An 18,745-nucleotide genomic window follows, 5' to 3' on the forward strand; every position below is an offset into this window, starting at 1 on the left:
AGTACATTTCATATATATATCATGGAACATTTACTTTAGCTTTTACAAACTAAAGAAATGAAAATATTTTGCCTGCATGGAGCACCGCAGTGGAGAGAGATGGCCAGAAGAAAGTTAGAAATATGGAAGTCGAAAGACCAGGAGTGGACCCAGCTATTTCATGCATCCTATTCCTGCCTATATTCAGTTCTGTTGTAATGACTTCTTCATTTCACATCCTAGTTCAGTGACTATTAATTTTCTTGGCTCACTTGACAAGACAAGGGTGGCACAGTGGCGCAGTTAGTAGAGCTGTTGCCTCACAGCACCAGAGACCCGGTTTGATCCTGACCTGGGGTGATGTCAGTGTGGAGTCCGCATGTTCTCCGTGTGACCTTTGAAACCTTTGACTGAAGAAAACTGCACCCAATACTAAAATGTGCCTAATCAAAGTTTGATATAGCTGTAGAGGCAATTTGCAGCAGCCAATTAACACCGACCCAATTAACTTATCTCACTTTCACAGACATTTAGAACATATTAAAATTGAAATATAGTTATAGTTATACAACTATAGCTATATTTTAAAATGGCCTTTTGACCCAACTAGTCCATGCCAACCAAGATGCCAACCAGTATGGGCAACTTGGATGACTTATACTTCAGAGATACAGCATGGAAACAGGCCCTTCGGCCCACCAAGTCCGCGCCAACCAACAATCACCCCGTACACTAGCACGAACCTACACACCAGGGACAATTATAATTTGGCAGAAGCCAATTAATCTACAAACCTGCACGTCTTTGGAGTGTGGGAGGAAACCGGAGCACCTTGAGTAAACCAATGCGGTCACAGGGAGAATGTACAAACTCCATACAGCAAGTGCCTGTAGTTAGGATTAAACCCGGGTCTCTGGCGCTGTGTCACTGTGCTGCCACTTAAAATCATCAGAACACACTCCAAAACAACCAAATACATTTAAGTTGACTCAATTAATTGAGAACACAGAAATTACCCCAAAACGTAACTCTATTCTGCTCTGCTGTTCCTCTCCATCAGAATAAGTGGAGCCGTTGAACCCGCGCCACATCTTACCTGGCCCAGGTTCAGCAAAGGCTCATGCTTCACTGCCTAAATCCACGAGGAAATTCAGAACTGTGTTTACATATATTTTCATTAGTCTCGAGCTTCCTGACAGTTATGGAAGTAATTGCAGGCCAACTATTTGGTTGTTCAGTAGCAACTAAGACATTTTTCATTATGTAAAACATAAACAGGGGAAAAAACATTCACCTGCGCTGATGTGCATGTTCCACTCGTGGCTGTAATTTCCAAAACAAGACTGTGTGAGGTACCATTCCTTCAGGGCTTCCCTACTCCCAGATGTAACTTTGGCAAGCAGTTTGCAGAAATCATGAAGAAAGGGGAAGTAAAACAGAAAAGACCTACATTGTTATTGAGACAAACACAGTAATGCTGGAAGCAGATTTCAGATTTACAGCATCTGTAGATTTTTTAGTTTGATTTGCTTTGTTACTGGTCAGTAGCTGTGGGTGTATTCAATATTACAGTGCCCTCCATAATGTTTGGGACAAAGACCCATCATTTATTTATTTGCCTCTGTACTCCACAATTTGAGATAATAGAAGAAAAAAAACACATGTTTACGATATTTACGATATACATTAATGACTTAGATGAAGGGATTAAAAGTACCATTAGCAAATTTGCAGATGATACTAAGCTGGGGGGTAGTGTGAATTGTGAGGAAGATGCAATAAGGCTGCAGGGTGACTTAGACAGGTTGTGTGAGTGGGCGGATACATGGCAGATGCAGTTTAATGTAGATAAGTGTGAGGTTATTCACTTTGGAAGTAAGAATAGAAAGGCAGATTATTATATGAATGGTGTCAAGTTAGGAAGAGGGGATGTTCAACGAGATCTGGGTGTCCTAGTGCATCAGTAACTGAAAGGAAGCATACAGGTACAGCAGGCAGTGAAGAAAGCCAATGGAATGTTGGCCTTCATAACAAAAGGAGTTGAGTATAGGAGCAAAGAGGTCCTTCTACAGTTGTACCGGGCCCTGGTGAGACCGCACCTGGAGTACTGTGTGCAGTTTTGGTCTCCAAATTTGAGGAAGGATATTCTTGCTATTGAGGGCGTGCAGCGTAGGTTCACTAGGTTAATTCCCGGAATGGTGGGACTGTCGTATGTTGAAAGGCTGGAGCAATTAGGCTTGTATACACTGGTATTTAGAAGGATGAGGGGGGATCTTATTGAAACATATAAGATAATTAGGGGATTGGACACAGTAGAGGCAGGAGACGTTCCCAATGTTGGAGGAGTCCAGAACAAGGGGCCACAGTTTAAGAATAAGGGGTAGGCCATTTAGAACGAGATGAGGAAGAACTTTTTCAGTCAGAGAGTGGTGAAGGTGTGCAATTCTCTGCCTCAAAAGGCAGTGGAGGCCAGTTCGTTGGATGCTTTCAAGAGAGAGCTGGATAGAGCTCTTAAGGATAGCGAAGTGAGGGGGTATGGGGAGAAGGCAGGAACGGGGTACTGATTGAGAGTGATCAGCCATGATCGCATTGAATGGCGGTGCTGGCTCGAAGGGCTGAATGGCCTACTCCTGCACCTATTGTCTATTGTCTATGTGGTTAAAGTTCAAATTGTCAGATTTTAGAGGCCATTTTTATACATTTTGGTTTCACCATGTAGAAATTACAGCAGTGTTTATACATAGTCCCCCATTTCAGGGCACCATAATGTTTGGGACACATGGCTTCACAGGTGTTTGTAATTGTTCAGGTGTGTTTAAATGCCTCCTTAATGCGACATAAAGAGAGCTCTCAGCACCTCGTCTTTCCTCCAGTCTTTCCATCACCTTTGGGAACTTTTATTGTTGTTTATCAACATGAGGACCAAAGTTGTGCCAATGAAAGTCAAAGAAGCCATTAAGAGACTGAGAAACAAGAATAAAACTGTTGGAGACATCAGCCAAACCTTAGGCTTACCAAAATCAACTGTTTGTAACATCATTAAGAAGAAAGAGAGCACTGGTGAGCTTACTAATCGCAAAGGGACTGGCAGGCCAAGGAAGACCTCCACAACTGATGACAGAAAGAAAAATCCCAAAACACCTGTCCGACAGATCAGAAACACTCTTCAGGAGTCAGGTGTGGATTTGTCAACGACCACTGTCCGCAGAAGACCATGAACAGAACTGCAGAGGCTACACTACAAGATGCAAACCACTGGATAGCTGCAAAAATAGGTTGGCCAGGTTACAGTTTGCCAAGAAGTACTTAAAAGAGCAACCACCATTCTGGAAAAAGCTCTTGTGGACAGATGAGACAAAGATTAACTTATATCAGAGTGATGGTAAGAGCAAAGTATGGAGGAGAGAAGGAACTGCCCAAGATCATCTGTGAAACACGGTGGTGGAGGTGTTATGGCCCAGGCATGTATGGCTGCTGAAAGTACTGGCTCACTTATCTTCATTGATGATCCAACTGCTGATGGTAGTAGCATAATGAATTCTGAAGTGTGTAGATACATCCTATCTGCTCAAGTTCAAACAAATGCCTCAAAACTCATTGGCCGGCCGTTTATTCTTCAGCAAGACAAAGATCTCAAACATACTGCTAAAGCAACAAAGGAGTTTTTCAAAGCTAAAAAATGGTAAATTCTTGAGTGGCCATCAATCACCCAATCTGAACCCAATTGAGCATGCCTTTTATATGCTGAAGAGAAAACTGAAGGGGACTAGGCCCCCAAAACAAGCATAACATAAAGATGGCTGCAATACAGGCCTGGCAGAGCATCACCAGAGAAGACACCCAGCACCTGGTGATGTCCATGAATCGCAGACTTCAAGCAATCATTGCATGCAAAGGATATGCAACAAAATACTAAACATGACTACTTTCATTTACATGACATTGCTGTGTCCTTACACAAAAACTTGCACCATACATCTGTAAACTTTGTCTCTGAATTTAAAGCTATGCCCTCAACCTCACCCTATAGCTCAGGCTCTCGTCCTGGCAACATCCTCGTACATTTTCTCTGCACACTATCCAGTTTGACAACATCTTTCCTTTAACATGGTGACCAAAACTGAACTCTAAAACAAATACTCTAAATGTGGCCTCACCAATGTCTTATATAACTGCAACATGACCTCCCAACTTCTATACTCAAATGTCACCTATCCTTTGTCTCCAGAGCTGCTGCTTGACCTGTTGAGTTACTCCGACAGGTTGTGTCTATCTTTGATATAAACCAACATCTGCAGTTCATTGTTTCTACATCTTCTGAGGCTTTTCAGCTGCAGGACTATTAAAACGGAGTCAGAAAGTGTTCTTAGCCACTACTCAATCGTGTACACTTCCATCGGGGTTTACCCTGTCACGGTTTTACAGAGAAATGCTTCACCAGCTCAAAGCAAGTCAACTTCCACTGCTGCCCTGATGCAAGGTTGTTTAATAATAAATCAGACCAAAGATTGTTGTCAATAATTTCAGCCATAGTTTGGTTTGTAGCACTTTGAGTTAGAAGGTGGTGAGTTCCAGTCATCTCTCAATCCTTGAGTACCAGATGCCTGAAGGAGGCAGCACTGTTGAATGCGCATACATGCAAAGTCCCATTTGCCCTCTTGAATGGATATAGATGAAGTTCTACTTGAAGTTCTCCTGAATGTTTTGGCCAATATTTCTTGCAAAATCCATCAGTAAGCCAACTATGGAATTTCACTCACTGGTCTTAATCAGATCCAGAAATTGAAAAGCCCTAGCCTGCAGATGCTGGAAATCTGACCTAAAAGTAGAAAATGCTGCAACTAATCAGCAAGTCAGTTAATTTTATTGACCACTGGGCCTCCGTCATTAAACAGGAATCATTTGTTGGAGTACTTAAAAATATATATTTTGTGCTAAAAGTTAAAAGACAAGAGGTAGATCGGGTGATCATAAAGGCTTTTTATGTTGGCCTTCATCAGTCCTGTAGCTGAAAAGCCTCAGAAGATGTAGAAACAATGAACTGCAGATGTTGGTTTATATCAAAGATAGACACAACCTGTCGGAGTAACTCAGCAGGTCAAGCAGCAGCTCTGGAGACAAAGGATAGGTGACATTTCAGGTCTAGTTTAGTTTAGCTTAGAGATACAGTGTGGAAACAGGCCCTTGGGCCCACCAAATCCATACCACCCAGCGATCCCCGTACACTAACACTATCCTACACACTAGGGACAATTTACCATTTTTACCAAAGCCAAATTACAAACCTGTACATCTTTGGAGTGGAAACTGGAGCACCCGGGGAAAACCCACGCTTCGCAGGGAGAACATACAAACTCCATACACACAGCACCCATAGTTAGAATCAAACCCGGGTCTCTGGTGCTGTAAGGCAGCAACTCTACCGCTGTGCCACCCTATTCAGGGTCTGAAGAAGGGTCCCGATCCACAACGTCACCTATCCTTTTTCTCCAGAGATGTTCTCTAACCTGCTGACTTACTCCAGCACGAGCCTCGGAAGATGTTGGTTGAGAACTGTAGCCAGCATAAGAGGAAATGTATTTCTTGAGAAAGATGGAAAATCGGAAGAAAAATAAAAATTTTAAGAAGGAAAATATAAGTAAAACAAATTCAAGAGTTTGATTTCCATCTGTATCTCATACACCACAAAGGCAGCAACTAGTAAGTTTCCAAATTATATTCTAACCTGGTACTTGAAACCCAGTTTCATTCCATGCGCCGTTTGCAAGCATCTGGGTTTATTGATACAGTCAATAAATTGATACATTTTCTGGCATGGATGTGAACTTGGAGCCTCAGAATTCCAAGCTGGCGATTTGAATGCATATGCTGTTATTTGGAAAATACTTAAAATATAAACATCAATCACAAAACACCCAAGTGCAACAGCTATTGACTTTCTTTATTGTGGGATATAGCAGAAGGCACATCATAAAATAAGTTAGTGTTCCATGTTAAGAAAATGAACATATGAAATTTAAAATACATAGATATTCTTGTTGGCAAAAGATGAATATTTTAAATAATCCAACACGAAGTCAAAGAGAGATTGACAGCATAATTGATAAATACATTTACCAATTCAAGTCAGTAGGAGTTGCTGAAAAGTGGTGACAATGGGCCATAATTTGTTAATAGCGAGTTCAGTTATAAAATTCTCCTGCACTGAGAGAAACACACCATCAATGGGAGAAATTAACTCTAAATTGGCAGATGTTGGGACCGGCAAAATTTTCCCCTTGTGGACCTCTAAATGCCTGTATTCGTTGGAGGTGCTGTCTGTCAGATCTGTGTATTTGGAATGCGTTACCTTCCATTATGGTTTGGACTGCCAGCTGTTTTAAGTCTGAGGAAATCAGAACAGATAACGCTAAAGTTGAGAAGGTATGCGTGTGGACAGGAATGATGCTGCTGCCAGTACAACTCCTGTTTGGTTAAGCTCCTATGAAGCTCCTTTGGGAAGTTTTACCAAGCTGCTTTAAACAAGCTGGGCGTTCTGCTTAATAAAAGTGCAATGTTTAGCCAAGCATTTACTGAAATCAGGGTATTTTAAACTAGTATTTAATGTATAACTGACATCTTTAACACTTCACTGAGATAGGTCCTAGTCATCTAAAGGATAAAATAATTATATGGAATTATAGAACACAAAAATGGCCATCCGCCCAAATGGTAGTTTTGTTCTATGCAACCTCTTAGCGCCTTACTTCAATAGCATGAACTACCATGTTTTTTTGCCACATCAGTTTTACTTTAAAACAAAGAATCTCTGATGATGCCAAATATTAAACACTGCAATACGCAATGGTAATCGGTCAATTGTTCATGAATGCTGCCTCCCTAACTCTAATGGTCCTGCTATGGTAATGGTTATATTTAAAAACCTCACAAATCCACGGGATCATTATTATTGGTGTTATTATTTTAAGAAAGCAGAATATTTGCGAAACATTTTTGTAAAAGCTAAAATGTATACTCTTAGAAAATATGTAAACCAACACCCACCACTGCAGCTCAATCAGATGGGCAGAGCCCTACTTAACACAAACAGCTGGAGGAACTCAGTGGGTCAGGCAGCATCAGTGGAGGGAATGGACAGTTGACGTTTTGGGTCAGGACCCTTCTACAGACCAAAGGAGAGTCCTGACCCAAAACATCATCTGTGCCTTCCCTCCACAGATGCTGCCTGCCCATTCAGTTCCTCTAGCACTTTTGCTCAAGATTCAGTGGTGTTCTGTGTCTCTGTAGCCCTATTTAAATACAGTTTTGAATAAAATAGAAAACATTGCACTTTTATTTTTGATGAAAATAGCGATTGGTAATGGTCTTCACGAGTTGATCTGGAGCAAAAGCTTTCAAATCTCCACATGGTGAGGCCCCCATTGTACAGGAAAACTAAAATGACTGACATCTATTATTCCCAGCGTCATAGTTAGTTGACCTGCTGCCTCAGAGTGCCAGAGATACGTGTGCTGTCTGTGTGGACTTTGCACATTCTCCCTGTGACTGCATGGGTTTCCTCCATGGACTGGTTTCCTCCCACATCCCAAGTACGAACAGGTTTGGCAGTTAATTGGCCTCTGTAAATTTACTCTAATGTGCAGGGAGTGAATGAGAAAGTGGGATAACATAGAACGTAGAATGGGTGATCGCTGGTTGGCGTGGACTCGGAGAGCCAAAGGAATCTATTTTGAATGCTGTATCTCTAAACGAAACACAACTAAGTAGAAACAAAGATGATGATTTATACCACAAGTAGACACAAGTAACTCAGCGGGTCAGGCAGCATCTTTGGAGAAAACGATAGGTGACATTTTCGGGTGACTACCCTTCTTCAGACACAGACTGAGTCTGGGGTTGCGACCTAAAATGTCACCTATCCTTTTTCTCCAAAGATGCTGCCTGACCCGCTGAGTTACTCTAGCACTTTGTGTCTATTTTAAACTAAACTAACAGTCTTATGAAACACAGACCTATATAAATGCAAAAACATCCAGGACTTTATGTGAGCTAAACCTTAACTCGCTTGTAATCCACCTTGGGTTAATCACAGTGAATGATTACTTCTTCCCGAGTGGTTTTTCCTGCTGAGCATGCACAATGGATCCACTGAAGGAAATAGTTCTCTTCTCAAGATGAATTCATAATTGTTCCGACCTTGCCATATTGCAAGAGAAAGAATTTCGAGCAGCATCACACTTTATCAACTCATTCTGACTTGAAATGTTCACATTAATCAAGTGAATTTTTTTTTTTAAAAGGCACCGAAACGATTCCAATTTGGCAACTTGCTGTGATTCTTGGAATCCAGTCATCATTTAAGTTTCTAGATGGATTTAAGTTTTTAGAGATTTTAAAAGTTTAAACCATAATCAACTTTTAATTACTTGAATAATAAATTACACATACGACAGTATATACATTCCACTTTTCCTTAAACACACATAGAATAATCAATTTTTGGTAGTTAATTCAGTATTGTCCACACCAAGAAACTTATGTAATCCTTTTCTCTCTCGACACACCCTTTTTCTATGAGCATTCTTAACTCCAGTTTGAGTTGAAAGCACACTGACTATATAGTCAGCTGCCAAATGTAGTGGGTGAAGAATTAGTAGTGTTAATATGTTACAAAATTATCAAAGCAAAAACATAACTATGAAACATCACCGTGGTATGCACAGTGCTTTGCTGGTGTTCCCACTTCACAGTGCATGATGATATAGTATGGTGCTGCTGCCTCATAGCTCCAGAGATTTGGTTTCATTCCTGACCTTGAGTGCTGTCTGTGTGGAGTTTGTGTGGTCCCCCACTGACCGAGTGGGTTTGCCCATGTAGGGGTTCTGTTTTCCTCCCATATCCCAAAGGTCTGCTGGTAGGTTAACTGGCTGGTGTAAACTATTCCTTAGTGGAGGTAAGTGGCAAAAGAATCAGTGGAGTTCTTGGGCATGTGAGGGAAAGTTCAATGGCTGATATGGAGGGGGGAATATTGCTGATGGGACTGCACTGTGGGGAGAAAGGATGGACATGATGGGCTGAATAGTTCATCCTTATTTTAAAAAGCACAGAGTTTGGAATAATTTGGTCAGTATAAAAGTCTTGTTTTTGCACAAAGCCTTCTAATTGCTCATCATCTGTCTTTTGAATTAGCTACTGCATAAAAGTTCATTTGTAAGGGCAAACCCGCAGTATAAAGGATGAATTAGCTAATTCTAGCTTGTTAGCAACCAGTGTCATTTATATTTCTCATTTAGCAAGGTTATGGTTTAGGTTTGTGCACAGCCCAACATTACAAGATCAAACAGTAGCTGAGGCATATGCATAGCATATGCATGCCTATTGTTTCATTTCCAATGTTATAAAAAAGTTATCAAGTTATGCTGGATTCAAATAACATATCTGATTTAAGGTATTACACAATTTTATGTTCTGCACGTACATTGTAGGCCAAAGAGCCTGTTCTTGTACTGTTCTATGTTCTTATCCACCCATGCTTCCAACTTCTATATCTCTCATTTCCCTTTTCCCCTGACTCTCAATCTGAAGAAGGGTCTCAACCCGAAAGGTCACCTGATCCTTTTCTCCAGAGATGCTGCCTGACCCACTAAGTTACTCCAGCTTTTAGTGTCTATCTGTAATGGGGCATTGCATTGGGGGTCGAAAATGGCCTACATGAATAACAGCGGAAAAAAATATATAGATGTACAATAACCTGTACTTTATTTTTAGATCTAGTTATATTTGAGTTTATGTAAACAAGGCCCATCTCTCAGGTGGTACATGGGTGCGATTTAGAATTTTAGGGGTGGGGGGAGGGGGGAGTAGGGAATGCAATTACATTTTAATCATGTAAGGAAGTTTGGGTTTATGAAGGCCTTGTGGAACCGCATTTACAAATGTTACTACTAATCACAAGCGCATCGAAATGTATGAAAATACTCAGCAAGAAAAATTGGTAGTTTTGCTGAAACAGGTTAAACACAGGGTTTGTTCAAGGCATTTACATCACTTGATGTTTCTTTTGTGAACTTACATACAGCTTGCAGCTATTGTAATAAGGCTCACATAGTTGAACATGAGAACAATAAGTTAAGATATAAGACACTTAGTGTTGACAGCATGATAGAATAGAAGCAAAAATAGACCTGGCGCTTGCTGATACCATTAAATCCTCGTATGCACAATAAAATCAGTATTCACATTAAAATAAATTAACTACACAATCTTTTACCATGGTTATGTCCATTCTGGGAATTTGTTGAACATCTTCATAGACAATGAAGCATTCAGTTTAATCCTGCATAAATCAGTGGTCATCCTCAATGAAATATCAATTTCTGTACATGAGTTAGTGTTGAAAAATTTGAAGCCAAAAACGACTTCCATCAATAAGTTTGCCAATGCATCAGCTGTGCACACCATAATATCTGAACAGCTAGCAACACTGCCTGGCTATAGTAGCAACAATGTGTTGAGTTTAACACCCTCCTCTTGTGAGCAGCAGCCCCTGATTCAATGTGCTTATCCAAATTGGTGTAAGTCATTTTAAGGGCCAGTTGCAAAGGACAATGTGTCTCTGGGCCATTCCTTAAGCATGCAGTGACACGGGATGGTCCATGACAACACATTATCATCGCACAGGCAATGGATGAGCCAGGAATCAGGCTCATATACTGTGTGGCTCTTTTTTCTGAATAACGCTGCTCAAGGGACCATGCGTTTTGTGATAGGTTTGAGATCCTGATCTTTCAACATCCTTTCCCTTGGCCACCAAAAGGATGAGCTAGTGCATTGAGGGCAGCAGCAAATTTAATAATTGATGTCTGCCTTTGCTGAGGTGGCTCACAAGATATGTACAGCGGTACAAGGCATCGGTATGGCCATATTTGGAGGGTTGTGTACAGTTCTAGGTGCCCTGCCACAGGAATGCCCATTGGCCGGTTTTTATATGCCAAGGATGATAGTAGTCTGAAACCTGACGGACATCTGATGAGAAACCAAAGCAATGTTTTAAATTAAGTTAAAGCATGTGGACATCATTAGCAAGAACAGCATTTATTGCCCATCCCCAATTACCCTTAAGCTGGTGATGGATGGGGTGAGGTGCCTATTTTAAATGTTGGAACCGTTTAGGTGAAGGGCACTCTTACTTGTGTTATTGGCTAAAGAGGGTCAGAATTTAAACCTCACTACAATGAAGGAGTGGTGATATATTTTTAAGTCAATTTGATATGTGCTGCACCAGTCCTAGACTCATAAATACTGCAAAGTTTAATCACACCATCATTGGTGGCTTTGTCGTTTGTTGTTAAAGCCAACTGGCTCTGGAATTCCTGCCTTCAACCTGCCTCCTTCACTGACTGCCCTTAAGACATCCATCAGAGCCTACCCATTCCCCAAGGTTTTAGTCCTCTGTCCCAATATTTCCTTTTGTACTCAATAACAAATTGTGTGGGATAACATTTCCACGAAGCATCTTGGGATATTTCGCTACATTAAAGGCATTTCACATTGTCGGTGTTGCCTGACCCCACACAGCATGTTTCAAACCGAATTATAGTTTCCTTGCATGGATTGAAGCTGTGGCGAAACAAAAGGTAGCCAGGAAATAAACAATACATTTGCTGTTAAAACTGATTGCTTCATTGACTGCAGGAAAGATTGCAGGTTATAATTAACATTGTTCTGCAGTGTTTTATTATTTTTGCTTTAAATGTTCTGGCACTACATCTTAGAGATGAAGATATACTACCCTGGATAGTAAGTTCAACTAGAAGTTCTGCTGTCTTCGTTTCTTTGCATCCATGGCATCTAGAATAGGCTGTCGCTTAGCCTGATATCTTTGGCGCAGATCCTCAATTTCTCGCTCCATCATTGGATCCAGAGCACTCAACCTCATCTGTAGTTCTTCAAAGCTCAGATTTTTCAGCTATAAAATAAAGAGAGTCATGGTGAAAAACAACTTCTTAATATTTTCATTTTTACAAAATAATTCCTCCAAGTCGTGGCCGTCAAATTGTTTTAACTGAAAATTTAGCCACCTGGCAATCAACTACTTCACAACTTGAAACCCTACAATGTGGAGGCAAAATGACAACTATTTAATTATTCTCTCTTCATCTTTACACCAAAATCTTGGCTTGTCCCCAAACAATTTTACACCATCTTTAAAAGAAAGATGAGAAGGGCCGGAGCAAAACATGTCTTCAGACCCAAAACAACATCTGTCTATTTCTCTCCACAGATGTCGACTGACCTGTTGAGTTTAGTTTAGTTTAGTTTAGAGATACAGCGTGGAAACAGGTCCTTCGGCTCACCGAGTCCACGCCGACCAGAGATCCCCACACACTAACACTATCCTATACACACTAGGGATAATTAAAAATGTTACCAAGCCAATTAGCCTAAAAACCTGCATATCTTTGGAGTACGGGATGAAACCTACACCGGCTTTCTCCTGGAGAAAAACCACGCAGATCACTGGAGGGCAGCACCTGTAGCCAGGATCAAACTACGGTCATGGGGGGGCGCTGTGAGGCAAGAACCGCTGCGCCACCGTGCTAATCCTGCAGCAGTTTGATTTTTTGTTCAAGATTCCAGCACCTGCAATCTCTTATGTCTCTGAGGGAAGACTTTCCATGCTCCAAATGTTGTTTGCTGGTGATCCTGCTACAAATGGTACGTGTGTGACAGGTTGATTTCAGAACCCAAACAAATATTTGGCACCAAAATCAGATTTGTGGGTACGCATTGGACAAAATACCTCAGTTATTTTACATCTTTTTACTTCTCCTCTGTCTCATCCTTCATGATCTCCTCTCCCACATCTAAATCAGCCAATGCAAGCAACAGTATTAAAGACTGCTCTATTTTTTGGATCACTTTCCCTGGTATGAAATAAATGGAAGCAGATATCAAGCAGGGGGAAATATTTGGAGGGAAAAAAGCACAGAAATACTTGATGGGCCAGCAAACCTAACATAGAAACGTAGAAAAATAGGTGCAGGAGTAGGCCATTTGGCCCTTCGAGCCAGCACTGCCATTCAATATGATCATGGTTGATCATCTAAAATCAGTACCCCGTTCCTGCATTTTCCCCATATCCCTTGATTCCTTTAGCCCTGAGAGCTAGATCTAACTTTCTCTTGAAATCTAACAAGTCCATAACGTAAATCACAACAAAATATATTCTTAATGCAGACAAACAAGTTGGCACCATAAAGTAAATTAGATGCAGTGCAGCTAAGAACATCAAGTTGAAACTGAATTTACAAAGAGAATTTGCATAGATTTACAATGATTCAATAAAAATGATGTGAAGTTAGCTATAGAACATCACCATAGAAAATTATTTAATCAGTACCTACGAAATAAAGTTTGAATAGATTAGTATGTTCCATGGAGTTTTTTCTTATTCTCACATCTAATTATGTACTCAGTACATTGAAATTTATGCTCTACATTAATCCTCAGAAGCAGATACCTGCAGGTTAAGTCCCAGATGATTTATTAAAATAACCCAAACATCTTCAGAGCAATAACTGGGACATTATCTCCTCAGTAAAACAAGTAATAAAATAATCTATTACTTCTTTAAAATATAGATCCTTGATTATTCATGCACATCAAGGAAAAATTAACATTGTTTTATTGCTTATGGGATTAGAAATGATTTGAATTATTCAGTAACCTCAATATTAAATCTGCAGTCTAAATCAGTTCCTTCTTCATTCATTAACTATTGCTGGTTTGACAAGGTAAAACAGGCCAGCCAAACCATACTTCCTGTGACTGCTTTTTGAAAAGGCTTTGCTATTAGTCCCACTTTTCATCTAACATGCCATCTCACATGCTATTAGTCCCACTTTCCATCTAACTTTGAGAAATGAAACACAAAAGCTCGTCTTTAGCAAAAATAAACATTCTGAGATGTTACAATAAAATTATGAATGCATAAATTAGCTAATAGGCAACAAATAATTTTATTTTAAAATCCAACCCATTTTTAAATAACTTATACACTGCAATTTGGTTTTACATAATAAACGAAGCATGTTTTAATTCAAGAAAAATAACATTTAAAATGTATTAATCAGAATTGTAATTGAATTGTCCAGGCTACATGGAACTGTTTGATGTTTCCTCTATTTTAAATATGATTTTCTGCACCCTACTATTTGTTTGGTTGTTATGAAGCAGCAATGGAGATTATTATATTAGGCATAGAGCATTGGAGCACTGAACATCCCTGAAACTGGCCTTTCAACCAAGTTGGCTTTCTGGGCTAGTCCCATTTGCCTGCATTTGGCCCATTTCCCTTTAAATTCTTCGTATATATATACACATCTCCAAACTTCTTTTGGAGGTGGCTGTGGCTGTGTCTGAAGAAGGGTCTCGACCCGAAATGTCACCCATTCCTTCTCTTCTGAGATGCTGCCTGACCCGCTGAGTTATTCCAGCATTTTGTGAAAACTTCTTTTGGAAGCCATATCTGTATTCACTTCTATAGCTTCATCGGCAGCTCATTCCAGATATGGACCACTCTCTGCATGAAAGAGTTGCCGCTGAGGTCCCTTTTAAATCTGTCATCTCCCACCAAAAGCTTATGCCCTCTATTAAATAATAAATAACATTTCCAAATATTATCTTAAAAATCCACCATACAGTATTTTATATCTAACATCACAATAAAGCTTTATCTGTAAATGTAGAAAATTGTGCATATTGTGACAGTTTTATTTAACTAAGGGAACAATCCTTAGATTATATTTTTAAGATTGTGCATATGGTGTATTTATAATAAGTAAGGAATAATCCTTACTATAAATACGCCAAATGCGCAAGTTTAAAAAACTTGAGGAGGTAATTAAATGAACGGAAAATGTGCAGCACAAAATCTTTAAATGTATTTCAGAAATTGCAGTTAGATTAATAAGAATGATGAAATCTTATTTTTATATTCATCCCAGCCAGCTGGATTAGGATTGATTCTTCCATTGATATGCACCACAATGTGAGATGTTCAACACTAAACACCACACACGAGCCAAATTCAGTCCTAACCAGTGCTGAAATTGTTGATTTATACGGAGAACACTGTGGAAATGAACAGCTTGTTGGACCAAATTACTTGCTTTAATTGCATATTTTCTTAGAATATTTGTGCTTTATCTGCCTCCATATATCATCTACTCCCTCCCCAATTAGTTCCATGTAATAAATCATTCTGAAATGGTTTAATATTTAACATTTAAAATTTACAGCTTAAAATTTGCATGTTATAAACTAGGGTCCATTCCTCCCTTTATCTTTGTGTATATTCTAAGCTCTGGTTGTCAAAAACGAATCCCATTGTTCTGCTCTCCCCATACTCTATATTTGCTTCATCTAACATTTATCCATATTTGCTTTAAAAGAAACAATGTTCGTAATTATTTCCAGTAGCAAAAGATGTTGTGCCCCATTAAATAAATTTCTCCTAACTCTTGTCGTTGCATAGTTTGTGATTATTTTTAATCGATGATTTTTTAATCACAATCTAACTAAATATTTTTTAGTTTAGTTTAGAGATGCGTTATAATTATTTTTCTTTGTCACTCTACCATATCTCATAATAGTTTTAGAAATTCACAAAAAAAGTATTCGTCGATTGAAATTCTTGTACTACAACTAAATATTCTAAATCACAAATTGCCAGAAGTTTAGTTAGTTAGCTATGAATATTGTATTTATATATGCATGGCTTTTACAATTGTGGCTGAATTATATCTACGTGACTTGATTCTCCCTGGCTCTCTTATGCCACCTCTGTATAAGACTACATTTTGTCACGTTATTATTAAGACCCATTAAGAAAGGTTAAACTATATTTTTACCAAGATTTTGCTGTTAAAAATTAGACTCCTTTAGGGGCACGTTTTAATGTTAAAGCACACCTTAATAACATTTAGGAATTATGGAAATAAGAGCAAATAAACAAAACCACAGGCCACATTTCCCTCAATAGCACTGCCAAAAATTACCTGTTGTTTCAAAACACTTCTATTTAAAAGCCACTTTTCACCGTAAATGTGAGTATGTTAATTTTGCATGTTAAATACTGTTGCAATACATATAGTGAGCTCAAACGGTAGCATATAGCAATCAAGTAATTATCTGAGATTTTACAAATTAAAGCACAAAACAGCTCTGATTCAAATTAACCTTTAAAATATGTCCCTCATAATCAGGTGCTCGTAATTAATTCTGTCAAGGTACAGTATTACAATTTTCCAGCTTTATTTAAAAAAATCAGGGCTTTATTAAATTATCTATATTAAACTAACAACCACATTAACATTTTAAAAAGATAACTGAACAATCTCATGAAAGAAGCTATTTTAAATCTCTTGGCACAGAGTAGCATTTGAACTAAAAGCTTGTTGAGAATTTATATAATCTAATTAATAATGTGGGCACAGAGGTACTGAATTTAAAATAGACATCAATATAAGATGAACTTTTCTTTTCACTGGAGGTTAATGCTGGTCAGAGGGGTGTTTTTGGAAACATTAACAGTTTTTAATTTTATTACATTAAGAAATAGAAGGGAGACAGAACACTCAGAGGTTTGGTCAATCCTTCACAGATTTCCTCTATAAATGATAGTGATGATATTTTAAATTAAATGTTAACATTTGTTCTGGCAGAGATTTATAAAATTAAACAAGTCTGAATACTGAGGAAAAAAGATTGATTTCTTCTGATTTTTCTTTGAGAACAGAGTACACGGTGGAGGCAGCTCCACGCCGAGGGTTCAGTTCAGGACTTAGACCAGATCACTTTCATTTACGAGAGTGTCAATATTGCAGCTGGAGGTGAAGTCATCGGGTTTTGCCATCAACAAGGTCAAAGTGTAGTTCTGAGCTTGTGAAGAACCTCACACCATCATTCCTGCAACTCTTCTGTGAACTGTTGGCACAGATGTTGGAAAGACTCAGCTCATCCACAATGACTAATCAAGTAACTCCCTCACATGATATATGATGAGGGTCCATTTTGCTGAAACAGTAGCTCTGGGAGAACTGCTTTGGTGTGCTTTTGCTGCCGGAACATAGTTATTTCTGTCTTACTATTTTAAAACCATTTCTCAAATGAATTCTCAATTAGAAGGTCAGATTTAGAATCCCGTCCATAAACCAGTAGCAAAATACACTAAGTGGTAGGACACGTGAAGTAGGAAATATTCATGTTGCAGTACTTGCTTTACAGTGCATCAACCATTGTATGGGTGGGTGGGTGATGACAGCAATGCTGCAGCATGATTCAATGTCCAGCTTCCACTGAGAAAGAATTGGCTAAAGTCCCAGGTGAAAAACATTATCATCAAGTAACCACAGATGAAAATAATAATAATAATAATAAACATTTATTTTATATAGCGATTTTCCAAGTGCTCAAATACGCTTTACAAAAACAGTCATGACATAAAAACAAACAGACGAACTATCCTGACGGAGAAGCGGCGAACAAATAGCGCCAGCGTCCTCTCACGTCAGGGTCCGGCAGTAGACAATAAAACTACAAGACACACAATTACAATTTTTAACACAAACAGCCATCACAGTGATTGCTCCAGGCACACCCTCACTGTGATGGAAGGCAAAGAAAAGTCTTATCTCCTCCTCATCCTTCTCCCGTGGTGCCACGAGGCGATCTGATCACAACCTCAATTGAGTAGGTGTGTCATAGTCATACAAGAGGGAAACAGGCCGTTCAGCCAAATGCATCCATGCTGACCGAGATTCCCCATCTAAGCCAGCCCCATTTGCCTGCGTTGGGCCCATATCGCTTGTGACTGCACCTCCTCGCCCAGATGTCACTCTGATCCCTATCACTGGCAGGTCGGCCAGGAGAGGCCAATGCTCAGCATCATTGGTAATAGCTGGGTCCAATTAGCTGATATTGAATTGACTTACCATAACCTTGTCAGCCTATTCCTTATAAAACCCAGGCATTCCAGCCAGAGGGGAGAAGGTGAGAGGAGAAACAGGAGCAAATGAGGAAGAAAGAAGAAAGAGAGGAACAAAGAGAAACAAAGAGAAAGTGGGGAGCCTCCGTGGTAGTTGTGTTCCCCTGTCGCATGTTGAAGGAAGACTGCACCACTGGGACAAACCCAAGACCACCAGTGCCACTTTGTGTTCAAGACTGAGCTGCCAGGAAGAAGCCCTGGACAGTCAATGCCTTCATGGAGGCCAAGACTGAGGCAACCAGTGCCTCTTAGCTGCCCATAGACCACGAGGAACTGCGTCCACACAGAGGCATAGACTGAGCTACCAGGATAAGCCCGTCCAAAAGAGCCACCTCCAGGCCCAAAGCTAAGCTGCCAAGACAAGACTGAGACAGAATATTGTCACATGTGACAAGTCACAGTGAAATTCTTTGCTTGCATAGCCAAGGTATACAAATAGCCGCCACATAAAGGGCGCTGACAAATTTACAAAGTATCCTGCACCAGGTCCTCCTTTGTTCTCCCCCCCCTCCCCCCCTCCCTCCAGGTGCACCTTTGTTTCTTGTCTCTTGAGGCAAGGGTGAGCTGCCGGGACAAGGCTAAGATAGCCCATGCCTCCTCAGTGCGCCCTGACAACGAGGGACAGTGCCCCCCTGTGAACCTGTACTTTCTTGTCACTGTAAACAAACCGTATATCATGTAAGTTCACCCTATTGTGAAAGAGGTGAAAATATGGAA

General features: G+C 39.8%; 1 protein-coding gene across 1 annotated transcript in view; it reads right to left on the reverse strand.

The window, feature by feature from the left end:
• Window positions 1–5,911: 5,911 nt before the first annotated feature.
• The window catches only part of stk3 (serine/threonine kinase 3 (STE20 homolog, yeast)), a 276,140-nt gene continuing 263,306 nt past the window's right edge, over window positions 5,912–18,745 (reverse strand). The window contains exon 11 of the mRNA XM_078398044.1: window positions 5,912–11,947. Coding sequence (XP_078254170.1) covers window positions 11,789–11,947 — 159 coding nt within the window. The 3' untranslated portion in view covers window positions 5,912–11,788. The remainder of the gene's footprint in view (window positions 11,948–18,745) is intronic.

Source organism: Rhinoraja longicauda, chromosome 4 (genome assembly GCF_053455715.1).
Source record: "Rhinoraja longicauda isolate Sanriku21f chromosome 4, sRhiLon1.1, whole genome shotgun sequence".
Classification (NCBI taxonomy): Eukaryota; Metazoa; Chordata; class Chondrichthyes; order Rajiformes; family Arhynchobatidae; genus Rhinoraja; species Rhinoraja longicauda.